Consider the following 25,633-nt stretch of genomic DNA (forward strand, 5'->3'; position numbering starts at 1 on the left):
CTTCAGGGTAAGTTCAGTAATGTAGCAATGCCACCTGCACTGTAAACCGGAAGTTTTTTTTTAAACCTGTAGGTCACAGTCTCAGTGGTGAGTCTGTGGAATTCATAGCTGTGGGCAGCTGTGGAGGCCAAGTGATTGGGTATATTTAAAGAGGAGGTTGACTGATTCTTGATTAGTGAGGGTGCGGAAGATCATGGTGAGAAGCAAAAGAATGGGGTTGAGAGAGAAAAGATTAAGTAGGAAGTTAAGCTAGTAGAATGGCAGAGCAAACTCAGTGGGTCAAAAAGCCCCATATGGTCTTCTGGCCTTCAAAAACTCTTTTCCTTAACCTTGAATAGGCTCCACTAGCACTACTCAGGCAGAGGTTCATCTCTGAGTAGGTGTCTGCTGTAGAGGAGAAAATGTTGCCAAAGTAGGCAAAGTGGAAGTTTAATTTCAACCAGTCCACTCACACTCACACAGGAGACCGTGGCACCTAGAGCAACATAGATAATGCTGGAGGAGCGCAGTGGGTTAAAATGCATCAGCATCAGGGAGCATGTCAGCTTTGGGTGGCATGGTGGTGTAGCAGTTAGCAAAATCCTTTAACATCAATCACCGATTGGGGTTTGATTTCCACTGCTGTCCATAAGGACTTTGTACATTCTCCCCATGACAACATGGTTTCCTCCAAATTCTCTGGTTTCCTCCCACATTCCAAAGACATACAAGTTAGGGTTAGTAAGTCGTGGGCATGCTATGTTAGCACCGGGAACATGTGGACTGACCCCAGCACAAATGAAGCTTTTCACTGACTGTTTTCGATGTTTCAATGCATATGTGACATTACACTAATCTCTGTCTTCAGCATCTGTGGAAGGAGACGGACAATTGGCTTTTTGGGTCAAGACTCTTCATCTGGATAACATCATTTAAGAAAGGAACGCTGGCTTTGGAGAGGGTTCAGAGGCCAAGTCCCTTTATCGGGACTGGAGAGGAGGGGGTGGGGGGGGGGAAGTCAGAGTAAGAAATCGGGGAGGGGAAGTAGTGAGAGATTAGTAGAAGATGATAAATGAGACCAGGTATGGACGAAAGTGCGTGGGTGGGAAGGGGAGGGGGAAATAAAATAAAAAGCTAGAACAGGACAAGTGGAGGAGGTAAAAGGCTGAAGAAAAAAGGAATTTGCTTCTTTTCCCTTTCTTCTTTCCAGCTCTGAAGAAGGGGCTCATCCCAACATGTTAACTGTTTAATTCCATAGATGCTGCCTGACCTGCTGGGTTCCTCTAGCATTTTGTGTGTGCTGTTCTGGATTTCCCATCATCTGCAGACTCTCTTGTATTTCTAGGTTCAGGGTGTTGCTTGACTTATTCTCTGTTTCCTCTGACTGTTTGCTTTGGCATCTGATTTCAGTTATTAGCTCTTTGCTTAGAGCTAGTTTGCAGTGCTTGGCGATTACATGATCCATTTTGTTAATTGATTCAAATCATGAGCCAAATATTTGCTTCTTAATGTATCCAAGCCTCCACCTACAGAAAAGCATTTCCATTTGACTGTGCATAAATAACACTTTATTCCCCTTGGAACCTCTCTTGGAAATACTCCTGTTAAAATCATTTTATAAACTAAAATGTCCTGAGGTGCTTTGCAGTAAACATTATCAGTCAAAATTTGGTGGGAACTACACAAGTGCAGAGTTTGGTGAAAGCAAGGGGTTTAGGAAAATCGGGTCTATTGACACAGGACATAGATGTCCAGGAATGGAAAACCCTATAGAGTGATGGGTACAGACCAGTCCATAACAGAGTAAGCCCTCTCCAGAATTGAGCACACCTCCAAGAAACACTGCCACAAGAAAGCAGCATCCATCATCAAGGACCACCACCACTCAGGCCCTTCTCAATTCTTGCTAATACCATCAGGCAGGGGGTACAGAAGCCCCATGTCCCACAACACCAGGTTCAGGAATGGTTATTACCCTTTAACCATCAGACCCATGAACCAGTGTGGATAACTTCACTCATCTCAACACTGAACCTATGGGTTCACTTTCATGGACTCTGCAACTATTGTTTACTGTATTTATTTATTTATATTTTTATTATTTGCACAATTTGTCTTCTTTTGCACAATGGTTGTCTGTTAGTCTTTGTTATTTACAGTTTTAATAAATTCTCTTTTATATCTTTTATTTTCCTGAAAATGCTGGCAAAAAAAAATCAAATCTCAAGGTAGTATATGATGACATATACGTACTTCAATGATAAATTTACTTTGAACTTTATGATTTAGTCCAGGTTTCAGAGTTTGGGTTCAGACAGCTGAAGGGGTGGAATGGAGACCTGGTAATTTGACTGGAACATGGAATGAGTATTTATGAGGAAAGACTAGACTGGCTAGACTTGCTTTAGAGCACCAGGGATCACTGATCAGGATTCAACTCCTGCCACTGCATTTAAGGAGTTTGCATGTTCTCCATGCGTGTTTCCTCTGGGTATTCTGGTCTCCTTCTAGATTCCAAAGATGTATGGGTGAATTGTTGGCATGCTATGTTGGCGCCAGCAATGTGACAACACCTGCAGACTGCCTAGCACAATCCTTGCTGATTTGACTTGACACAAATGACATTCTTCGCTGTACATTTTGATATTTGGATGTAGATGTGACAAACAAGTCTTATCTTAACCTATCTTCAATTCGCTGAACTGATAATTGGTTTATTATTTGTCACATACAGTGAAAATCTTTGTTTTGCGTGGCACCCAGACAGGTAGTTCACATTGTAAACACAAAAGAAAACACAGAAACAAAATGAAGAATATAGCAGTCGGGTTGAGTTTTTCTCCAATCTTGGCAATTTACTTGCAAACATTTCCATCACCACGCGAGGAGAGATTGTCAGTGTACTTTTGATTATGATATGTCCTCTGAATGCTTGGCTTTTATAAATGTTCAATCAACTGATTGGACGTAATTTCAGAAACTCAATTGTGATCTGGGGAGGAAATTTTATTGCTGGTTGGCTGTGTGGTGAACATTGTGCGCTGTGATCTGGAATTTTATCTGCATCAGCTCATAAATAGTATCGAGGTCTACGTGTTACAGTTTTAGAGAAAATGCAGTGTAGGTAGACAGGTAAAAGGAAAATAACTAGGTACACTGAGAGATCAAAAGTTCCTTTCAAAAGTCTGGTAACAGACGGATAATAGATGTCCTTGAGCTTGGTGCAACATATTCTCAAGCTTTTGTTTTTCTGCTTGATGGAGAAGAGAGAATGACTGGGTGAGTGAGGTGCTTGATCGTTGGGTGCTTTCCAGATACAGTGGAATATGTAGGCAGTGTCAATGGAGGGGAGTTTGTTTCTTGTGATGAACAGGGCTGCATTCACAACTCTGTGAATTCCCTTGTGGTCTCAGCAGACACGTTGTGTGTGCGTCTGGATCAAATGCTTAGGGCAACACACACAAAGTGCTGGAGGAACTCAGCAGGCCAGGCAGCATCTATGGAGGGGGAATCAATAGTCAATGTTTTGGGATGAAACCTTTCATCAAAGCTCACAGACCAAAAGGTTTCTGTGATGCATCCCTGTAAATTGGTGGGCATCACTGGATATATACTGAATTTCCTCAGACTTTTGAGAAACCTTAGTGCCACGCAGGATCCTGAGTGCTCTTGACAAGATGGATGTAGAAAACATGTTTCCTCTTGTACATGAATTTAAAACAAGGATAGAGGTGTATAATATGATGAGGAATTTATAGAGTGGACAGACTATGCTTTTTGCCCAAGGGCAGCAATGGTTAATAGTCTCCATTTAAGTTAAGGGGCCTATAACAATACTGGTTAAATTTCAGTCCAGATGGTGCTGAGCTGTGGTCTCACCAAAGTCATGGCTTAGAATGACTGTAGTTGATTTTTCAGGTTTGTATGGATGTTTTTTAGGGCCAGAGTGGTGAGTTACAGGTTGGGTTAGAATTTAGGCACAGGGATGTGGGGGATTTAGAGGTCCAGGCCAGAGTCTAGGTTTCTGCTCTGCATTCTGTGTTTGAAGGCCAGAGACTTGGATGTGGGATGAAGGACGTCCATGGGCAGATGTCGGGCTAGTGGACCAATGAGGACAAGGAATTGTGGACCTGCAGCTCAATGAGTTGTCAGCAGTTTCCATGATCGGAAGTCTGTCCTGGCAGAAGACATAAGGACCAGTGATCCCTAGGTATGCGAGTTGACGAGATCAAAGTTTAAAGCGCAGAGTTTGGGGTCTCGGTCTTCGGCGATCTGGAGTTTGGGGTCTTTATCCATCATCACTGGTGTACCCTGGGGCTGGCAGCGAAGATCAAAGCCCGGAAGTTGAGGCTGATGGCCAAAGCCTTGGTCTGTGAGGCTACGGGTCCACTAGGGAAGTCAAAGGCCCAATATCTGTGAGTCCACAGGTTTGCTGGCGGCTCAAGGCCCAGAGACAGCCTGTCCTGGGGTTGGAGGGTTCTGTGTGTGTACAGGTGGGAGGGAGGAATGGGGCTTGTTTTGCTGTCATTCTTTGTTGCTGTTGTTCTGCTTGTGTTGTTCTGTGAACACGGTGGACTTGCTACGTTGGTGCCAGAATATGTGTCAACACTTGGGGTGAACAGACAATGCATATTTCCTAGGGCAGCAATGACTAATACTCTCCGTTTAAAGTAAAGGTCCTGCTCCAGTCAAGATGGCACTGAACTGCGGTCTTGTTGAGGTTGTAGCTCAGATGTAATTGTTGGCTGGGATGTGCCCCAGTAGGTTATGTTGGTTATCAATGCAAACGATGCATTTCGCTGTATGTTTCAAGATTCAAGTACATTTATTACCACAGAATGTATAAATTATACATCTTGAGATTTGTTTGCTTATAGGCAGCCACGAAGCAAAATGTTTGGATGTCCATGTGGTAAATAAATGAATCTGTACCATCTATTCCTCAACCGATGCCAGTGTAAAAATCAAATTTATTCTAAATTGAAAAGATTAAAGATTAGCATTATTTGTCCAACGTACATCGAGACATAAAGTGAAATGCATTGTTTTGTGTCCGAGGACTGTGGTCGTGGCAGCCCAGTGCTTTCAGTGCCAACATAGCATGCTCACAACTCACTAACCCTAACTCGTACGTCTTTAGAATGTGGCAGGAAACCGGAGCACTCAGAGGAAACTTGCACGGCCTTGGGGAGAACGCACAGACTCCTTACAGGCAGCAGTGTGAATCGCAGCCTGATGTGTGATCATTGGTTCCGTGAAGCGATAGCACGAGCTGCTACGCCAATGTGCCACTCCAGGTTATTAGGTCAATACAGCTCATCAACTGGCTGTCACTTCTCTCACGTCCTTCCCCTATAACAGTACCTCACTGTCAATAAATGGTTCAGGAACGTCTTAAAATGCTAAAACATGCTGAATAAATGAATTCTTTTCGTGCTTGTTACAAAAAGAAATTGCTGTGTCGGATCAAAGCCCACCATCGCTTAAAGATGCTGAGTCTGTCAGCATGAAAAATATTGTCCACAAAACAAAGTATTCAGCAGCCAACTTGAAGCATTCTTTGAAGGTTAACTACTGCAAAGACAGCAGTACGACTGTACTTGAACTTGAACAGAGCTGCAGTGACAGGTTTATAATACAATCTCACAGACTAATCACCAACAGTATGGGACACATTACTTACTGATCTCACTTTCCTTAAACACCATCTCTGTTGTGCCCCTCAGGTGCTGTGAGACACTGACTGCCGACGTTTCCGTGGTATGCAGTAACTTGGTGGCACTTCTTCTCCTCTCGTCTTCAAGGATCTTGCTCCACGCCATCATCTCACTTGGTTTCACAAGATTGTTCACTGTTCTCACAATGGCCTAGAGTGCATGTGTGGGCAAAAGTTAGTTAGGATTTTAACATAAGACATCATTTCACTAAATACTTGAGCAAACCTCTACTAATAATCTGTTGAAAGTATACTGACTGTCGGTACTCACGTCCTTCTACAGATGCGCACTGGAGGCACCCTAACATTCCGCATCACTGCAGGGTACGGAAACTGCACTGCTGTGGACAGGAAGGTTCTATAACAGGTAGCCAAAACTTCCCAAAGCATCACTGGCACCAGCCCACCTGCCATCAAGGACATATATACAGAAAGGACCAGTAACACCATGAAGGTTATGGAGAAGAGGAGTTCGGTGGGTAATAAAATGGACGAGTTCACGGCACTAGCCAGATGTCAGAGAACATTTCGGGGGTGCAATGTTATGTTTTTCACTGGAACGGGGCTGCACGAGGACATACCTGATCAAAACTTTTCCATGGACGGCTTCCAGACCGTTCGGGCTGACCAGAAGTGCACTGAGAGCGGTAAGCATAAAGGAATTGAGTGCTTACTGATCTGGTTAACAACAGATGGTGCAATCCTGGTCCTATTACAATTGAGGAATGTGTTTGTAGACCGGATATTGAACTTTTTGCTGTTGGACTCCGGAAATATTCCACTGAGATACAACACTGGGCGGCACGGGAGGTTGTTCCTGCCTGTGGCCATCGAACTCGCAGCTCCTCCCATGGAGGGTCAGACACCCTGAGCCAATAGACTGGTCCTGGACTTATTTTCCATCTGGCATAGTTTGCATTTTGTTGTTTGATTGTTTGTGGTTTTTGTATTGCTATATTTATGCTCTATTCTTGGTTGATGCGGCTATAACGAAACCCAGTTTCCCTCGGGATCAATGAAATATATCTATCTGTCTATCTATCTATCTATCTAAGGATCCCACCCACCCTGCAGTCTGTCTCACTCCCTTCAAGGATGAGGCTACGTAGCATCCACAACAGGTCCACCAGACTCAGAAACAGTTACTTTCTCGACTTTCTGGACTGAGCATCAGCACTGGTCAGGAGGGGGAAGGAATCCAGAATAAGGAGGTGGGGGAGGCGTATAAACTGACATGTGACAGGTGAAGTCGGGTGAGGGGGAAAGTGTGTAGGTGAAGGAGGGTGGATGAAGTGAGAAGGGCTCGATAAAGGCCTCAGCCTAAAATGTCAACTGTTTATTCCTCCCCTTAGCTGCTGCCTGACCTGCTGAGTTCCTCCAGCATTTTGTGCCTGTTCTTTCTTTTCTGATTTTTTCCCCTGAGTGTATTGTGCATCTGTACTGCGGAGAGCATTCTAACTGGCTGCATCACTGTCTGGTATGGGGGGCTGGGGGTTGCCGGGGGCTACTGCACAGGATCGAAGTAGGCTGCAGAGAGTTGTAAAATTAGATCGCTCCATCATGGTCCTAGCCTCAGTAGTATCCAAGATATCTTTAAGGAGGATGCCTCAAAAAAAGCAGTTCCCATCATTAAGGACCCCCATCACCCAGGAAATGCTTCTTGTTGTTACCATCAGGAAGGAGGTACAGAAGTCTGAAGACGCACACTCAGTGATTCAGGGAAAACTTCTTTCCCTTTGCAATCTGATTTCAGAAAGGACAATGAACCCATGGGCACTAGCTGACTACATTTTTGCTTCTGTTTTGTGCACCACTTATTTACGTATTTAAATTACTTACTGTATTACTTACTGTAATTTGAAATTTTTTCTCTCTTTTACTATGTATTGCCTTGACCTGCTGTTGCAAAGTTAACAATTTCATGACATGTGCCAATGATATTAAACCTGATTCTGATTCTGTGCCTGTGATACTTTGGCAAGTAAGTTTCTCATTGCGCCTGTGCATGTATGTACTTGACTTTGATTAAAAGCTCTGTAGTAACAACAATGGGGCAACATATGGACAATGAAACACTTGTTAGGTCCGGTGTCAATCTGCATTGAAATTCAAGCCCTTCAGTGTGGTAGGGCACTGGAGTTTGGGAGTTAGATCTTTGGAGACTGTGGTCACAGGGTGGAAGGAGATCAATCTGGCAGTTTGTAGATATTTTTCAGAGACATTTTGGAGACGTGAGGTGGCAGATGCTGGAATTTAGAAGTGGGGTCTCAAACTGAAGCATTAACTGTCTACTTTCCTCCACAGATGCTGTCTGACCTGCTGAGTTCCTCCTGCATCTTGACTGTTACACTGCTTTCTTCAGGCTGTGGGTGATGGAGGAGGGGATGGGTTGGGATGAGTGGGCTGGAGGCTCTGGAGGAGAAGATTATGAGGTCAAAAGGAGAGCAGATCAAGGAGCTAGAAGACCTACTGGAAATTGGTGGGGGTATTAATTTAATGTTTGGGAGGTGCAGGATGAGGATTTAGGTTACTTTACATCCCTTATGGAACTCTATGTCTTATGTCCACATTGTCCCTCTAGTTCCATAAGACCATAAGCCATCGGAGTGGAAGTAGACCATTTGGCCCATCAAGTCTACTGCATCATTCCATCATGGTTGATTTATTATCCTTCTTGAGCCATTCTCTTGTCTTCTCCTCATAACTTTACTAATCAAGATCCTATCAACCTCTGCTTTAAATATTCCCAATGACTTAGCCTCCATAGACATCCATGGCAATGAATTCCACAGATTCACCACCCCCTAGCTAAAGAAATCCCTCCTCACCTCTGTTCTAAAGGGATGTCCTTCTATTCTAACATGGTGCCCTCTGGTCCTAGACTCCCCCACTATAAGAAATATCCTCTCCATGTCAGTGTACTCCCTGTAATGTACTAGTAGGAGATTGACAGAGAGAAAGTAACACCATTTCAGATGTCCCAGATGTGGAACACACCTGTTTGAATTTTCTCATTGGCATGGTTGTAATTTAACTTCAGACATGGAAAAAATTGATTATCGTCAGCATAATGATAAATTTAATTGCATTTGAATCCAAATATTAGAAATTCATGCTAGGTCACTTGTACCACAGAGGAGAAATGGATCAGGTGTGCTCTCTATAAATACTCAGTTAAGCACAAGCTTGGTTTGTGCTTTGGTTAGGGACTACCTGGGGATATCTTGTGCAGTAGGCTTATTTCTGGGGAAGGACATGAGACAGCTAACAGTATGAATTCAAGTCCCTGTAAGCATCTAAGACACATTACATAGTACATAGAACAGTACAGCACTGTACAGGGCCACGAAGTTGTGCCAACCTTTTAATCTATTCCAAGATCAATCTAAACCTTCTCTCCTACCATTCATTTCTCTTTCATCCATGTGCCTATCTAAGAGATTTTTAAACGTCCCTGAGGAATTTGCCTTTACCACCACCCCTAACTGTGTGTACTACACACGCACCACTCTCTGTGTGTGAAAAAAACCTCTCCATTCTCTGTTCTCCATTCGTCTTAAAATTATGCCCTCTCCTTTTAGTCATTTCCACCCTGAGAAAAAGACGCTGGCTATCCAGTCTATCTGTGCCTCATTATTTTGTACAGTACACCTCTATCAAGTCACTTCTCATCCTCCTTCACTCCAACGCATCTGCGGTTGTGAACTTTCCTCTATTCAGGACATTTACAGCAGCAGGTGTGTAAAAAAGAACCCGGCAGATCACCAGGGTCTCCAGCCACTCCTATCACAAACTATCAGTCCCTATCGGCTGCTACCCGCTGGCAAACAGTACTGGAGCGTTAAGGCAGCACCAGCAGGTTCTAGGGCAGCTTCTTTCACCAGGACATCAGATTTATCAATACACATTGATCCGATTGCATACCCGACTGTACATTGATCTGATCGCGTATCTGACTGTACATTGTATCTGATGTACATAGATGTATACAAAACAATTATGTATACAGTACATTCTTAGTGTTTGGACAATATCCTCCCACATTTCCCCTCTTTATTGCTTGTACATTGTGATGGAGACACAACGTAAAGATGTTTACTCCCTTGGATGTAAGAAATAAAATAAATTCAAATGCAAGAGCAAAGCCCTAGCTCACTCAACCATTCCTCATAAGAAATGCTCTCAGATCCAGGCAGCATCCTGGTAAATCTCCTCAGCATCCCCTCTAAAGCTTTCACATCCTTTCTATAATGAGATGACCAGAACTGAACACAATACTCTAGGTGTGGTCTAACCTGGGTTTTATAGAGTTGCAACATGACATGCAGTTAAAAAAGAGACTTGCATGAACAATATCTGTATAATGCTTCTCTCTTATTTTTGATTTCGTTGTATGAAAAATAACTGCTTCTACAGCACCAGTGCTCAAATAGGAATTTCTACCCCACCCACAGGTGTTTGTCCATTGGAATAACCTACGTTAATGGTTATGTTGGCAATGGCTGCTGTATTGGGTAGAGTCTCGTTGATCACACTCAGTGATGGCGTTGATCGTAAGAGGACTTCCGTGTATAAAAGAACGTCCGTCGCGGTCAGGCCTCCCGTGGTGTTCTTGGCTATTTCTTCCAGCGCGGTCTGTGATTCTCTGAATCTGCTCAGCTGTTAAAACACATCAAAGCTGGCAGATTACAAAATAACATAAAATGAAACAGAACTGAGATAGAGATCCCCTGGTCCTCACCTTCCATCCACTAGCCTCTGCATCCATCATATTATCTTTCATCATTCCATCAGATGCAATGGGATCTCACCAGTGTTCATATCTCCCCCCCCCCACCCCTTTCCACCTTCTACAGGGGTCCCACTCTCCATCAATTTATGGTCTGCTTGTCCTTCCCCACCCCTTTCAATCTTCTTCAGGGACCACTCCCTCTATGAGTCCCTGGTCCAAGTTGTCCTTCCTCATCCCTTTCCACCTTCTGCAGGGACCACTTTCTCCATGACTCCCTGGTCCAGCTTGTCCTTCCTCACCCTTTTTACACCTTCTACAGGGATCACCTCCTCCATCACTCCCTGGTCTACTTGTCCTTCCTCACCGCTTTCCACCTTCTACGGGGACCACTCCCTCCATGAGTCCCTGGTCCAACTTTTCCTTCCTCACCCCACATTTTCCTTTCTTTTCCTCACCTGCCTTCACCTCTCTCTGTTGCAACATACACAAAATGCTGGAGAAACTCAGCAGGCCGGGTGGCATCTATGGAAGTGAATAAACGTCGACGCTTTGGACTGAGACCCTTCATTAAGACTGGGAAGGAAGTGGGGAGGTGCCAGAATATAAAGGTGGGGGAGGGGCAGGAGAACAAGCTAGAAGGTGGTAGGAGGTAATGTAAAGGGCTGAAGAAGAAATCTGAGAGAAGAGGACAGTGGATCATGGAGAAAGGGAAGAATGAGTGGCACCATAGGGAGGTGATAGTCAGGTGAGAAGAAGAGATAAGAGGCCAGAGTGGGAAATAGAAGAAAAAGGAAGGGAGGGGGGAGAAAAGGAAAAAAATACTGGAAGGGGAAATAGATGCTCCCTTTAGTGTCTCTCCTCCTTCCCTCTATCCCGTGGTTAACTCTCTTCTCAGTCCTATACCTTTTCCTCCTATCATCTCCCAGCTTCTCACTGTTCTCTTTCCCACCTCACACACTTTTCCCCTCGTCTGGCTTCACCTATCACCTGCCAGCATATACTCCTTCTCTTCCTTCGACCTCCTATTCTGTCTTCTTCCTCCTTCCTTTCCAGTCCTGATGAAGGGTCTGAGCCTGAAACACTCTCTGTAGATGCTGCCTGACCTATTGAGTCCCTCCAGCATTTTGTGTGTATTGCTCTGGATTTCCAGCATCTGCGGACTTTAGGAGTTTATATTCTGTTATTATATCTTCAGCGTTTCCTCCAGCATTTTGTGTGTGTTACACATCCCTCACTAAACTGTCATCCTTGGACTTGTCCACTGTCAGGGTACTAAAAGAACAATATCTCATATTCTCCCTGGGTCATCTGCATCCAGTGGTATAACATAGAAATTTGCAATTTCAAGTAACCTTTATCTCCTATGTTCCCCTCTCGCTTGAGCTGACCTGCCTTCCTTCCGCCCATCACCTATCTTCCGCCTCTTCTCTCTCCACATCCACTCTATCTAGGCTTTTCATAGTTTTCAATGAGATGCCCACTCTTCCTTCTAAACTCCGGTGAGTACAGGCCCAGAGGCATCAAATGCTCCTCCAAAGTTAATCCTTTCACTCCTGGGATCATTCTCATGAACCTCCTCTAGACTCTCTCCAGTGCCAGCACATCCTTTCATAGATAGGATGCCCACAAGGGAGGAGGGGATTTCATTCAGGTCCACAGCCCGAGTAGAAAAGGCAGCAGCGGGTCGCTACAGCGAAAAAGAGCTTTGACCTGAGACCAAACAGCTTTTGGGATTGACTAGCAAGAGCAGAATAAAGGAAGGCAGGGGCAAGAGCAGTGGCCGTCGTCTGAGTGGACAGAGCTAGAGTGGTGATCTTGAGGCTTTAGCTCTTTGAGGCTTCAGTCAGAGAAAGCAAAAGAAAGAAAAGCTCAAGGTTAAGTTTTTTTCTTCATCCCTTCTTTATATCTGCTCAGTTAGGATACTATAGATGCCAGGCAGAATAGTTGAATGCTCCTTGTGTGGGATGTGGGTAGAACCTGATGACTACAACTGCAAGAAGTGCATCCAGCTGCAGCTTCTAGCAATCTGTGCTAAGGAGTTAGAGCTGGAACTGGATGAACTCCGGATCATCCAGGAGGCCTCCATATGGAGAGATGGTTGTACCCAAAGATAGAACATCATTCTTAAGATAGACAGAACAGAGGTCCCCAACCTTTTTTGCACCGCGGACCGGTTTAATATTCTTGAGGACCGGCCGACCGGAGGGTGGGGAGGGTGTTAATCACGACCGGAATATAGGTGATAAGTCAACTGTAAGTCACTTATCATTGGCTAATACACTCAATTTTGTTTCTAAAAGGGTTTATCTAACAAATTTAATATTAAACACACCGCATATTTTCCTCGCATGAATATAGTGATAAGTCAATTATAAGTCATAAGGGAGTTCCTTATGTCCAGTCTATTCCACAATTTAGTTTTCATTGCATTCATTGCAGAAAACCCCGCTTCGCAGAGATATGATGTTGGAAATGGAAGGAACATTTTCAGAGCTTTCATGGCTATCTCAGGATATTCAGCCTTGACTTTGATCCAGAATGCCAGCAGAGATGTTATGTCAAACATATTTTTCAACCCACCATCATTTGCAAGGTTGAGGAGTTGATCTTCTTCCCGCGCTGACATGGATGATTCACCGGGGACAGTCACAAATGGGTCACAGACCCATTCCTTTGCACGTCTTGGGTTGCTTGTGGCTGGGAAGTAATGCTCGAATTCTGTTGACAGCGAAAATAGGTGTTCGCAGACCAGCTGTTAGCCTCAGTCTCTCCCAAATTCCAAGCTAATGTTGGGAACATGTCAAATATGCCCCTGTCCAATTGCTGTCCCCACAGTTCCAGTTTGGCTGTGAAAGCAGACACTTTATCTGCCAACTTGAAGACAGTTGTCATTCTCCCCTGGAGTGACAAATTGAGTTCATTGAGCAGGTTGAAGATGTCACACAGATAAGTGAGTTTTGCTATCCACTCCTCATCACTGAAGTGTGCTGCCAGTGGTGACTTTTTTCCTGAAAGAAATCTCTGTAGCTGCTCTCTTAACTCAAAAACCCTGGCCAGGGCTCTCCCCCTTGATAGCCACCTGACTTCAGTGTGTAAGAGAAGGCATTTGTGCTCTGCATCCATTTCCTCGCAAAGGTGCTCAAACAGACGTGAGCTCAGGGCTTTTGCTTTGATGTGATTGATAACTTCAACAACGTCACTCAAGTCAAGTCAAGTCAAACCACTTTTTATTGTCATTTCAACCATAACTGCTGGTACAGAACATAGTAAAAATGAGACAACGTTTTCCAGGACCATAGTGCTACATAAAACAATACAAAAACTACACTGAGCTACATAAGAGAAAACACAAAAATTGCACTAGACTACAGACCTATCCAGGACTGCATAAAGTGCACAAAACAGTGCAGGCATTACAATAAATAATAAACAAGACAGTAGGCACAGTAGAGGGCAGTAGGTTGGTGTCAGTCCAGGCTCTGGGTATTGAGGAGTCTGATGGCTTGGGGGAAGAAACTGTTACATAGTCTGGTCGTGAGAGCCCAAATGCTTCGGTGTCTTTTTCCAGATGGCAGGAGGGAGAAGAGTTTATATGAGGGGTGCGTGGGATCCTTCATAATGCTGTTTGCTTTGCTGATGCAGCGTGTGCTGTAAATGTCTGTAATGGTGGAAAGAGAGACCCCGATGATCTTCTCAGCTGACCTCACTATCTGCCGCAGGATCTTGCGATCCGAGATGGTGCAATTTCCAAACCAGGCCGTGATGCAGCTGCTTTGGATGCTCTCAATACAACCCCTGTAGAACATGGTGAGGATGGGCGGGGGTGGGAGATGGACTTTTCTCAGCCTTCGCAGAAAGTAGAGATGCTGCTGGGCTTTCTTTGCTATGGAGCTGGTGTTGAGGGACCAGGTGAAATTCTCCGCCAGGTGAACACCAAGAAATCTGGTGCTCTTATCGATCTCTACGGAGGAGCCATCAATGTTCAGTGGAGAGTGGTCGCTCCGTGCTCTCCTGAAGTCAACAACCATCTCTTTTGTTTTGTTCACATTCAGAGACAGGTTGTTGGCTCTGCACCAGTCCATTAGCCGTTGCACCTCCTCTCTGTATGTTGACTCGTCATTTTTGCTAATGAGACCCACCATGTTCGTGTCATCGGTGAACTTGATGATGTGTTTCGAGCTGTGTGTTGCAGCACAGTCGTGGGTCAGCAGAGTGAACAGCAGTGGACTGAGCACACAGCCCTGGGGGGCCCCCATGCTCAGTGTGATGGTGTTGGAGATGCTGCTACCAATTCGGACTGACTGAGGTCTCCCAGTCAGGAAGTCTAGGATCCAGTTGCAGTGGGAGGAGTTCAGGCCCAGCAGTTTCAGCTTTCCAATCAGTTTCTGAGGAATGATTGTGTTGAATGCTGAACTGAATTTGATGAACAGCATTCGAATGTACGTGTCTTTTTTGTCCAGGTGGGTTAGGGCCAGGTGGAAGGTGATGGCAATGGCATCATCTGTTGAACGGTTGGGACGGTACGCGAACTGCAGGGGGTCCAGTGAGGGGGGCAGCAGGGTCTTGATCTGCCTCATGACAAGCCTCTCGAAACACTTCACGATGATGGATGTGAGTGCGACGGGACGGTAATCATTGAGGCAAGACACTGAAGACTTCTTTGGCACGGGGACGATGGTGGCAGCCTTGAAGCACGTAGGAACGGCGGCGCTGCTCAATACGCTGTTAAGATCATGTGACGTTTTTCGGCTAGCCAGCATTTCCCTGTGTGTGACACGCTGTGTAGATCGGCATTCAGGAGCAACCCCTTTGACTCGGGTAGTGAAACCAGGCTCGTTAAGCTGTTCCAACAGCTGTGCTTCGATGTCCTCCGCTACGTCATCGATTCTCCTTGAAACTGTGGCAGCTGAAAGAGAAACCTGTGTCATCTTGTTAGCTGCAGCTTCTCCCAACAGTTCACAGCACACGTCCTTGGCAGCAGGCAGAATCAATTCTTCACCAACAGTGAAAGGCTTCTTAGCCTTAGCAATACAGCTAGCCACTAAGTACAACGCTCCCAGAGCAGCAGCATTTGTGAAGGTGGTGGCTCTCCGCACTTGCTTCTGTCCCGCCTGCTCACGTTTTTTCCGCTCAAAAAACTCAATGGGTTTGTCTTTAAGTGCAGGGTGCTTGGATTCAAGGTGCCGAAGCAGTTTTGAGGGCTTCATTGCCTCATTAGACAGCTTGTCTCCACATATCACACACAGGGGGCTTGGAGCGTGCGAGTCACAGGGCGCAATAAAGCCATATTTTATGTACCACTCATTGTATTTTCTGTTGAAAGAAGCTTTCTTTTTTTTTGCAGTCACGGCCTCAACTGTCTCTGCGTTTTCGTCATCATCATTCAGCCTTTTATGTCCCCTACCATCTCTTCCAAAGAAACTCTCAAGCGATGTTTGTTTTTTACTCATCGAGTAGTTGTAGGTTAATGACGGATTGATGACCTCGCGTGGGTAATGACCTCGCATGCGTTCAAGTTCAACAGTGCGTGACAGAGAATGAGGAAAGGTGCAGTTGACTCATATCGTTTCCTCACGGCCCGGTAGCACATGCTTTGCGGTCCGGTGATTGGGGACCACTGCCTTATAAAGCCTCAGTATGACATCCTTGCTTTTATATCCACTTGAAATGAATGCTAAACATTGCATTTGCTTTCCTAACCACTGACTGATTTGGAGCCCGTTGCAAAGGGACAGTAACCAGTGGACAGTCACCAATTTTTATCGACACACCATTGAAAACATTGTGCCTGGATTCTTCATGGCTCGCTACAGCAACTGCTCTGCCTGTGACCATGAGAAACTGCAGAGAGCTGTGGATGCAGCTTAGCACATTACAGAAACCAGCCTCCGCTCTGCAGACTCTATCTACGTTTCTTGCTGCCTTGGTAAAGAAGCCCACGTAATCAGACGCTCCACCCAACAAGCACATTCTCCCTTCTCCCCCCTCCTATCAGGCAAAAAATGCAAAAGTCTGAAAGCATGTGCATTGGACTCAAGGACAACTTCTGTACTGTTGTTATAAAACTATTGAATATGATGGACTCTTAACCTTAGAGTTCACTTCTGACTTTGTACCTTATTGTTGGCCTGCACTGTACTTCCTCTTCAACTGGAACACTTTATTTTGTGTTCTGTTATTATTCGCCCTTGTCCTGCCTCACTGCATTTGGGCCAACAATGTTTAACCTCCTTTGTTTCTCTGTCGACGGAAAAGATCCAAGAATAATCAGGAATCTCTACTGGCAACAAAGTGCAGCCGTACGGATAGACAACGAGATTGGTGAATATTAGCCAATAAAGCGAGGAGTCAGACAGGGTTGTGTTCTATCACCAGACCTGTTCTCCCTGTACAATGAAAACATCATGAGAACCATACAAGACCTACCTGGAATAAGTATAGGAGGATACAATGTCAACAACCTCCGCTATGCGGATGATACAGTACTGATAGCAAACAGTGAAGTAAATTTACAGAAGCTAGTATCTACCATCAACACAGAGAGCGAAAGACTTGGCCTAACCTTAAACAAGAAGAAAACTGAAGTATGGTAGTGTCAAAGAAACCTGATATCCTAAACTGGAGGATCGTATTGGGAAATGAAATCCTGAAACAAGTTCACAACTTCAAGTACCTTGGATCATGGGTAACGTCTGATGGCAAATGTGAAACAGACATAAAAGCAAGAATAGCAATGGCAAGAACAGCATTTACAGAAATGAGAAACACCCTAATGAACAAGAAAATAGCAATTGACATCCGCCTTAGAACTCTCAGCTGCTACATTCTTCCTATATTGATGTATGGCTGCAAGTCATGGACCATCACAAATGCAGTGGAAAAAAGAATCAATGCTCAGGAGAATGCTATGCATATCATATACAGACAGGATAACCAACGAAGAGGTTCTACAAAAATCAAAAACAAAATGTACATTACTTAAAAAAATCGGAAAATAGCAATCAAAATTCTTTGGACACATCATGCGAAGAGAGACATTAGAACATTTGGTTACAACTGGAAAGCAGAGGCAGACAGGGAATGAAAATGATAGACGGAATAACATCATGGTTAGAAACAGGAGAGGCAACAACTACAATTCGGAGGGTCAGAGACCGTGATGGATGGAGAGACATGATCGCCCATGCCGAATGGTAAGGCACCTGAATGAATGAACGTTTCTCTGTCTCAGCCTCTTGTCCAGTTGCATATAGAGTCAGAGAGTCACAGAGCACTAAAAGCCCTTTCAAAGTTCAAAGTACAAAGTACATATATTTATCAAAATATATATGCAGTGTACAACCCTCCCTGAAATTTGTCTTCCCCACAGACAGTCACGAAACAAGAATGTTGGAACTAACCTGCCCAAAGAAAATGTCAAATATCAAACCCCCCTCCCACCCACACAAATAAATCATGTAAGTAGCAACAAAAGAAAAACAAGCAAAAATACAGAATATAAAAACACAATATCAAAAAGCATATTTCGATACAGTTCAGTCCCCACTGGTCTATCTAGTCTACGCTGAATTATTGTTCTCCCTGGTCCCATAGACTTGCATCTGGACCATAGGCTTCCATCATTTTCCATTCACGTATCATCCAAATTTCTCTTAAGTATTGCAGTCAAAGCTGCAACTATCACTTCCTGTTGCAGGTCATTCCACACTCTCACCACCCTCTGAGTGACGACGTTTCCCTTCAAAAGATTCACCTTTCATCCTTAACCTAACACCTCTTGTTCTGGTCCTACCTAGCCTCAGTGGAAAAAGCCTGTTTGCCTGTACCTTATTTTTCCCCCTCAAAATTTTGTGTACCTGTATCAAATCTCTCCTCACTCTGCTGTGCTCCAGGGAATAAAGTCTGAAACTATTCAACCTTTCCCAAGTCTTAGCGACATCCTCGTAAATTTTCTCTGTATCTTTCAATCTTATTGGGATCTTTCCTGTCAGTAGCTGACAAGAATGGCACACAATACTCCAAATTAGGCCTCACCCGCATCTTATACAATTTCAACACAGCATCCCAATACACATTATTACCTGCTGTAAGGTATTATTAATGTTTCCGGAGAGACAGTCCTTATTTAAGTAGCAGGGAATCTCTGGAACCTCTAGAAAGGGAGCACAAGATAAAATTATTAACTTCACTCAGTGTCACTGTAGAGTTTAATTTTATAATTAATCAACTCTTATCTTCTACATCAGAGGCATTATGCTGGCTTACTGTCTTTTCTTGGTAAATGATTACCATAACAAATTGGTTACTTGCCATATGATTCTCCTGAATTTTTTTATTACTAATTTGTAGTTTTTACAGTGGTTAATTAATGTATTGGAGCAATACTTGCGTATCAATTTAGCCCTACAATTGCAACCATTTACATGGAAACCCCAGCTATTAGAGTGACAGAGAGAGGTGTCAGGAGGTGGTCAGTATTTAGGTTAAAGAGTACGGAGAAGATTTATGAGGCTGTCACTGGGACTTGAAGGACTTAATTGAGGAGAGAGGTAGAGTCAGAATCTGAATCAGGTTTGATATCACTGGCAGATGTCATGAAATTTGTTGTTTTGTGGCAGTAGTAGAACAATACTAAACTAGGCATGACAACCTGCCTTAGAGTACTGAAATGTTACGTTTATCCAGTTGTGTTACATGGCTCAGAACGTTGGACAATATCTAGTAACATGAGGAAACGAATTGTAACAGCAGAGACGTGGTTTTTGAGGAGGATGCAAAGAATATCATGGACGAAACGAATATCTAACGAGGATGTCATGAGCAGAGTAAACACAAAAAAAGAAATAACGTATGAGATCATGAAAAGGCAACGCAACTTCATTGGACATGTGATTAGGAAAGAGGAGTTAGAATGCACGGTAATCATGGGAAAGATTGAAGGGAAGAAAGCAAGAGGAAGACAAAGACAAATGATGATGGAGACAGCAGCCGGAGAATTGGAAATGAATACCAATGAATTGATCCACTTGACCCGAAACAGGAGTGTGTGGGCCATGGCAGGCAAAGCTCAAACCGGACATGGCAACTGATGATGATGATGATGACGATGATGATAACATTGTTATACATAACAATAAAAAACACTATAAATTACAATAAGAAATATACAATAATGTGCAAATGTCCTATATATATAGCTAGCTAGGGTGTCTAAGACTTTTGCACATTACTGTATTTGTCAACATGGAGTGGAGAATGAGTTTGTAAATCTGGCGGGAGCAAAGGAGGTTGGGAATGCCGAGGGTGGAGCACTGTGGGAGGGGTGTGGGACAGGTGACAGAGAAGCAGTACTAGGATGAGGGATAGCACAGGGAATCTCTAAAAAGGGAGCAGAAAATAAATATTAACTTTACTCAATGTCACTGCAGAGCATTGTAGAGTTTAATTTTATAACTAAACTGTGGGTGTGACACCAGGCAAGGTCATTTGATTTCAAACAATTGGTTTATTAATCATTACAGAATGCTCCCTGGTGCTTCCCACTCCCTCCACTCTCCCTTCCCCAACCATGATTCTGCTCTCCCTGTCCCCTTCCCACTCTCAGTCCACAGTAGAGACTCATATCAGAATCAAGATTACCATCAGTCACATATGTCATGAAATTTGTTTTTTCTTGCAGCAGCACTACAGTACAATAGACAAAATTACTACAGTACTGTGCAAAAGGCACAGGCAACTCTGTATGTGCCTAAGAGTTTTGCACACTACTGCATATAAAAAATTAAATTAATGCAAGAAGGGGATAAAAACAAGTGTTCATGGGTTCATTGTCCATTCAGAAATCTGATGGCAGAAGGGAAGTACGTGTTCCTGAAACATTGAGTGTGTGTCTTCAGGCTCGTGTACCTCCTCCTTGATGGTAGAAATGAGAAGGAGCATGTCCTGGGTGATGGGGGGGGCTGTGGGCCCTTAATGATGGATGAAATTCGGGTGATGGGGGTCCTTATTAATAGATGCTGCCTTTTTGAGACATTACCTTTTGAAGGTGTCTTCCATGCCCTTGCCCATGATGGAGCAGATTGGGACTTTGGTGATTGGAGTGTAGGAAAATGATGGGTGGTCTTATTGAGGCATATAACATTTTGGGGGTCAAAGACAGGATGGATGTACACTGTGTTTTTCCCAGGGTTACGGATTCAAGAACTAGAGGCATGGGTTTAAAATGAGTGGGAAGAGATTTGAAAATAACCTGAGGGGCACTTTTTTACCCAGAGGGTTTCAGTATATGGAATGGACTGTCAGAGGAAGTATTTGAAGCAGGTAATTACAACATTTAAAAACTACCTGGAAAGGTACATGGATAGGAAAGTTTGGACTATAAGATCATAAAACACATCCAGTGACTGAAGAAATAGATCGCCATCTTTATTCTGAGGCCGTGCCCTCAGATCATAGACTCTTCTATTAAGTTTAATGCAAATGACACATTTCATTGTATGTTTCAATGTACGTGTGATAAATAAAGCAGAATCTGAATCTGAATCCTCAGGTTGCCATGGAAATATGGAAAGGATTAACATCTGTGGACGAGCGCATCCAGCTATTTACCCACCTCCTTTCTGGTCTCACAGTATTCTTGAATTACAACCTGGAAGCCACGATAGTCTAGCGTTTAACACAACATCATTGCGGTCGGAATTTGGAGTTCAATTTCAGTCTCCTCTGTAAGAAAGTTTGCATGTTTGTCCTGTGAGCGTGTGGGTTTCCTCTGGGTGCTCTGGCTTCCCTCCACATTCCAAAGACATGTTGGTTAGTAGGTTAATTGGTCACGTAAATTGTCCTGTGTTTAGGCTGGGGTTATATAGCTGGGTTGCTGGGTGGTATGGCTCATTGGACTGGAAAGGCCTGTTCTGCACTGTATCTCTAAATAAATAAATGATATAAATAATAGAAACATCCTCTCCACATCCACTCTATCCATCCTTTAGTATCTGATATCTCAGCTTCTTTGAGATTCCCCCATCCTTCTGAATTCCATCAAGCACAGGCCTAGAGATTTAAAAAAAATCCATTACACATCCAAAATAACACACACAAAATGGCGGAGGAACTCAGCAGGTCAGGCAGCATCTATTGAAATGACTAACCTGCCGACGTTTCGGGCTGAGAACCTTCCTTGGGACTGGAAAGGAAGGGGGGGACAATGCTCAAATAAAAAAGTGGTCGGAGGGGAAAGAGGCTAGCTGGAAGGTGATAGGTGAAGCCAGGTGGGTGGGAAAGGTCAAGGGCCGGAGAAGAATGGATCTGATAGGAGAAGTGAGTGGATCATAGGAGAAAGGGAAGGAAGAGGGGACCCAGAGGGAAGTAATAGGTGGGTGAAAAGAAGTAAAAGGTCAGAATGGGGAATAAGATAAGGGGGGAGGGGTTAGGATTTGGTTAGTGGAAGGAGAAATCTATATTCTTGCCATCAGGTTGGAGGGTACTCCAAGATGGAATATAAAGTGTTGCTCCTCCACCCTGAGGATGGCCTCATCATTGCACAAGAGGAGGCCATAGACTGACATGTTGGAACAGGAAAGGGAATTGGAATTAAAGTTTGGCCACCAGGAATTCCCACTTGTGGTGATGGTGCAGAGGTGCTCAATGAAGTGTTCCCCAATTTACAATCGGTCTCTCCAATACAGAGGAGGCCCCATCGGGAGCATCGATAGAAGACCTGAGCAGATTTGTAGATGAAGTGTTGCCTCACCTGGAAGGACTATTTGAGGCTCTGAATGGAGGTGAGGGAGCGTGTATACAGTCATCCATCTTTACATCCCAGGGTCATCCTTGTGAACCAACTCTGGGCCCTCTCCTGGGCCAGCTGAGATGCAGGGCCAAAAATTACTCACAGTATTCCGAATGCAGTCTCGACCCAAAATGTTGACTGCCCATTTCCCTTCACAGATGCTAACTAATCCATTGAATTCTTCCACTAGTTTGAATTATAATCAAGTAACTGCAACAGATGTTTTAGGATAAGTAACGATATTTCCATGTACCTATCCAAACTTCTCTTATATGTTGCAATGTAACACACATCTACCACTTCCGTTCCACACTCACACAACCCTCTGTGTGAAGATGTTTCCCCTCAGGTTTCTCTTAATATTTCAAATTTCACCCTTGATCTTGTAGTCTCACCCAGCCTGAGTGGATAAAGGACGCCATGTGTATTGACAAAATGAATATCGATTTCTCTAACTTACAGTAATTTCTCCCCACTCCACCTTCTCACTTTTTCCATTCCCCATTCTGGATGCTCCCTCATCCCTTCTCTTCTCCTCACCTGCCCATCAGCTCCCCACGGTGTCCTTCCTCCTTCTCTTTCTCCTGTGGTCCCCACTCCTCTCCAATCAGATTCCTTCTTCAGTCTTTTTCCACCAATCGCCTCCCAGCTTCTCACTTCATACCCCCTCCTCCATCTCCCTACTTCACCGGGCTTCACCTATCACCTTCTATCTTGTACGGTTTCTTCTCCCCCCAACTTTTTATTTGGCTTCTTCCCACTTCCTTCCCTGCCCCACTGAAGGGTCTTGGCCCAGAACATCAACTGTTTATTCCTCTCCATGGATGCTCCACGAACTGAAGAGTTCCTCCAGAAATTTTGTGTGTTATTCTGAATTTCCAGCATCTGTGGAGTCCCTTGCATTTATGACATGCATTCACACATGTGAAAGTTAATAAGTTTGGCCGTCAGTTTTGAAACATTAAAGAAAAGATGGAACAGTGAGAATGAAAGAGGCAGATACAGGATAGGCAAAGTAGACCAAGCAGGCAATGGGGAAAGGAGGAGAGGAAAGACGGGGAATGAGAGATCACACAAGAAGGGAGGAAGAAGTGGAGAGTGAAGGAGAAGATAAAGAATAATCCTTGCAATGTTTGAGAATGAGGGGAAATTTGATAGAGGTATACAAAACCATGAAAGGTATAAATAGAGTAAATCAGCAGGCTTTTTACAGTGAGATTGGATGAGATTAGACCATAAAATATAGGATCAGAATTAAGCTATTCGGCCCATCGAGTCTGCTCCATCATTTCAACATGGCTGATCCGTTTTCCTTTCGGTCCCAATCTCCTGCCTGCTTCCTGTATCCTTTCATGCCCTGATTAATCAAGAATCTATCAACCTCTGCCTTAAATATGTTGTTCGTCCATCAATGACGTCGATGAGGACCTCGACACCATATGATGGTGTCGAGACTAGCGCGTGATTTGGATTTAAGTGAGGGAGAGTTGCGCAGCGTCAGCCTCACTCTCTCTTCCCAATTCCCATCTGGATCCAGTGGCAAGACAGAGTCTAGACGGCTGGAGATGGGACTAGGCACAGTGGATGACCAGGACATTTTCTGTGTCTTGTCCTGCTCTACATGTTCCACGACGCTTGCAGAGACCGCCTTCTTGACTGTTGGACCTTCCATTGGTCTCGTCCGCTCAATCCGCCGTAGTCTGTCTTCGCCTTAAATATACCCAATGGTGGACTCCATGGCTGCCAATGGCAACAAATTCCACAGATTTATCTCTTCATCTATGTTCTGAAAGGACATCACTCTATTCTGAGGTTGCGTTCTCTGGTCTTAGACTCCCCACCATAGGAAACAATCTCTCCACATCCACTCTATCAAGGCTTTTCAACATTCGATAGCTTTCAATGAGATCACCCCTCATTCTTCTGAATTCCAGTGAGTACAGTCCCAGAGCTATCAAATGCTCCTTATGTGAGAAGCCTTTCAAACCCGGAATCATTCTTGTGAACCTCGTTTGAACCCTCTCCAATGTCAACACATCCTTTCTTTGATAAAGGGCCCAAAACCGCTCACAATACTCCAAGTGAGATGTCTTATAATGCCTGAACATTACATTTTTGCTTTCATATTCTAGTCCTCTCGAAATGAATGTTAAAACTAGAACTAGAGGTCATGGGTTAAATGTGAAAGGTGAAACGTTTAAGGGGAAGTTCTTCACCCAGAATGTGGAATGAGCTGCCAGCAGAAATGGTAGATGTGGGTTCAATCTCAACAGTTAAGAGAAATTTAAATAAATACATGGATGAAAGGGGTATAGAAGGCTATGGTCCAGATGCAGGTCAACGGGATGAGGTGTAATAGTAGTCTGGCATGGACTAGGTGGGCCGAAGGGCCTGTTTTTGTGCTGTAGTGCTCTATGACTCTGAATAAATAATACTGAGAACACGAATTGTAGAGCCCTTGAAAGATTTGATTGTCTGCTTTGAAATATTAAAAAGAAGATGGAACAGTGAGAAAGAGAGAGCAAGTATAGGAGGGAAGAAGGGGACCAAGTGGGTGAGGGAGAAATAAGGAAAGGGAAGAGATGGGAATGAGGTAACACGGGAGAAAACTGAAGAGCTGGAGAGGGAAGGAGAAGCTGCAGAGAGGAGAAAAGGGATGGAAAAGCTAATGCAAGAGACGGAGAGTCCCCCCATTTTGCTGGATAGTAGGGATTTGAGATTTCACAGCATTGAATTCTGTAACATCAATTACCCTAATAAATCCTGGCATTTCCAATCTTTGTAACAACGTTGAATCATATGAAGTGTGCAGCGAATAAATGATTTGCACTATTTCAAAGGGGCTAAGAGGCAAGCTGGATAATATGAAAACTTAAACATGCTTTAAAGAAAAGAAAGGTGTTTGTGTGTGAATTAAAAAGACAATGATAAATGTAGTGGGGTTCTGCTCAAGGTGACGGTGTCCATGCTCATTGCTGAGGCTCTTATTACTTCTGCATCTAGTGGATTTCAAACATCATCGGGGATTTCGACTTTCCAAATGGAATGCAATTCCAACCACATCATCTTTAAGGTCTGTGATTACATCTGATGAAAAAAGAAATAATAATTTCTGGACTTCAAAGAAATCTGTCACCTGTACCCTCTTTGATCAAACTGTTCAAAGGAGGAAATTTGACCGTTTGATTTACTCTCAAGGTTGTGGGGGAAAGGGGAGGGGAGAGTGGAGGAGAAAGTTTAAGAGACTACTAGACAGGTATATGGAGGAATTTAAGGTGGAGGGTTATATGGGAGGCAGGGTTTGAGGGTTGGCACAACATTGTGGGCCGAAGGGCCTGTAATGTGCTGTACTATTCTATGTTCTACATAAAAAAAAAGGAAAAGTGGCGGCGTGGAAGGAAGCTCAAGGAGCATGGCC

At 44.0% G+C, this 25,633-nt stretch overlaps 1 protein-coding gene across 3 annotated transcripts in view; it reads right to left on the reverse strand.

The window, feature by feature from the left end:
- adgrl4 (adhesion G protein-coupled receptor L4) overlaps positions 1-25,633 on the reverse strand; it is a 169,507-nt gene that overhangs the window by 80,447 nt on the left and 63,427 nt on the right. For all 3 annotated transcript variants that reach the window (XM_063064755.1, XM_063064756.1, XM_063064758.1), the window contains 3 exons: positions 18,509-18,579; positions 10,175-10,354; positions 5,663-5,846 (listed from right to left, as the gene is read on the reverse strand). In XM_063064755.1, coding sequence (XP_062920825.1) covers positions 5,663-5,846; positions 10,175-10,354; positions 18,509-18,579 — 435 coding nt within the window. The remainder of the gene's footprint in view (positions 1-5,662; positions 5,847-10,174; positions 10,355-18,508; positions 18,580-25,633) is intronic.

The sequence above is a fragment of the Mobula hypostoma genome, chromosome 12, assembly GCF_963921235.1.
Source record: "Mobula hypostoma chromosome 12, sMobHyp1.1, whole genome shotgun sequence".
NCBI classification, from domain to species: Eukaryota; Metazoa; Chordata; class Chondrichthyes; order Myliobatiformes; family Myliobatidae; genus Mobula; species Mobula hypostoma.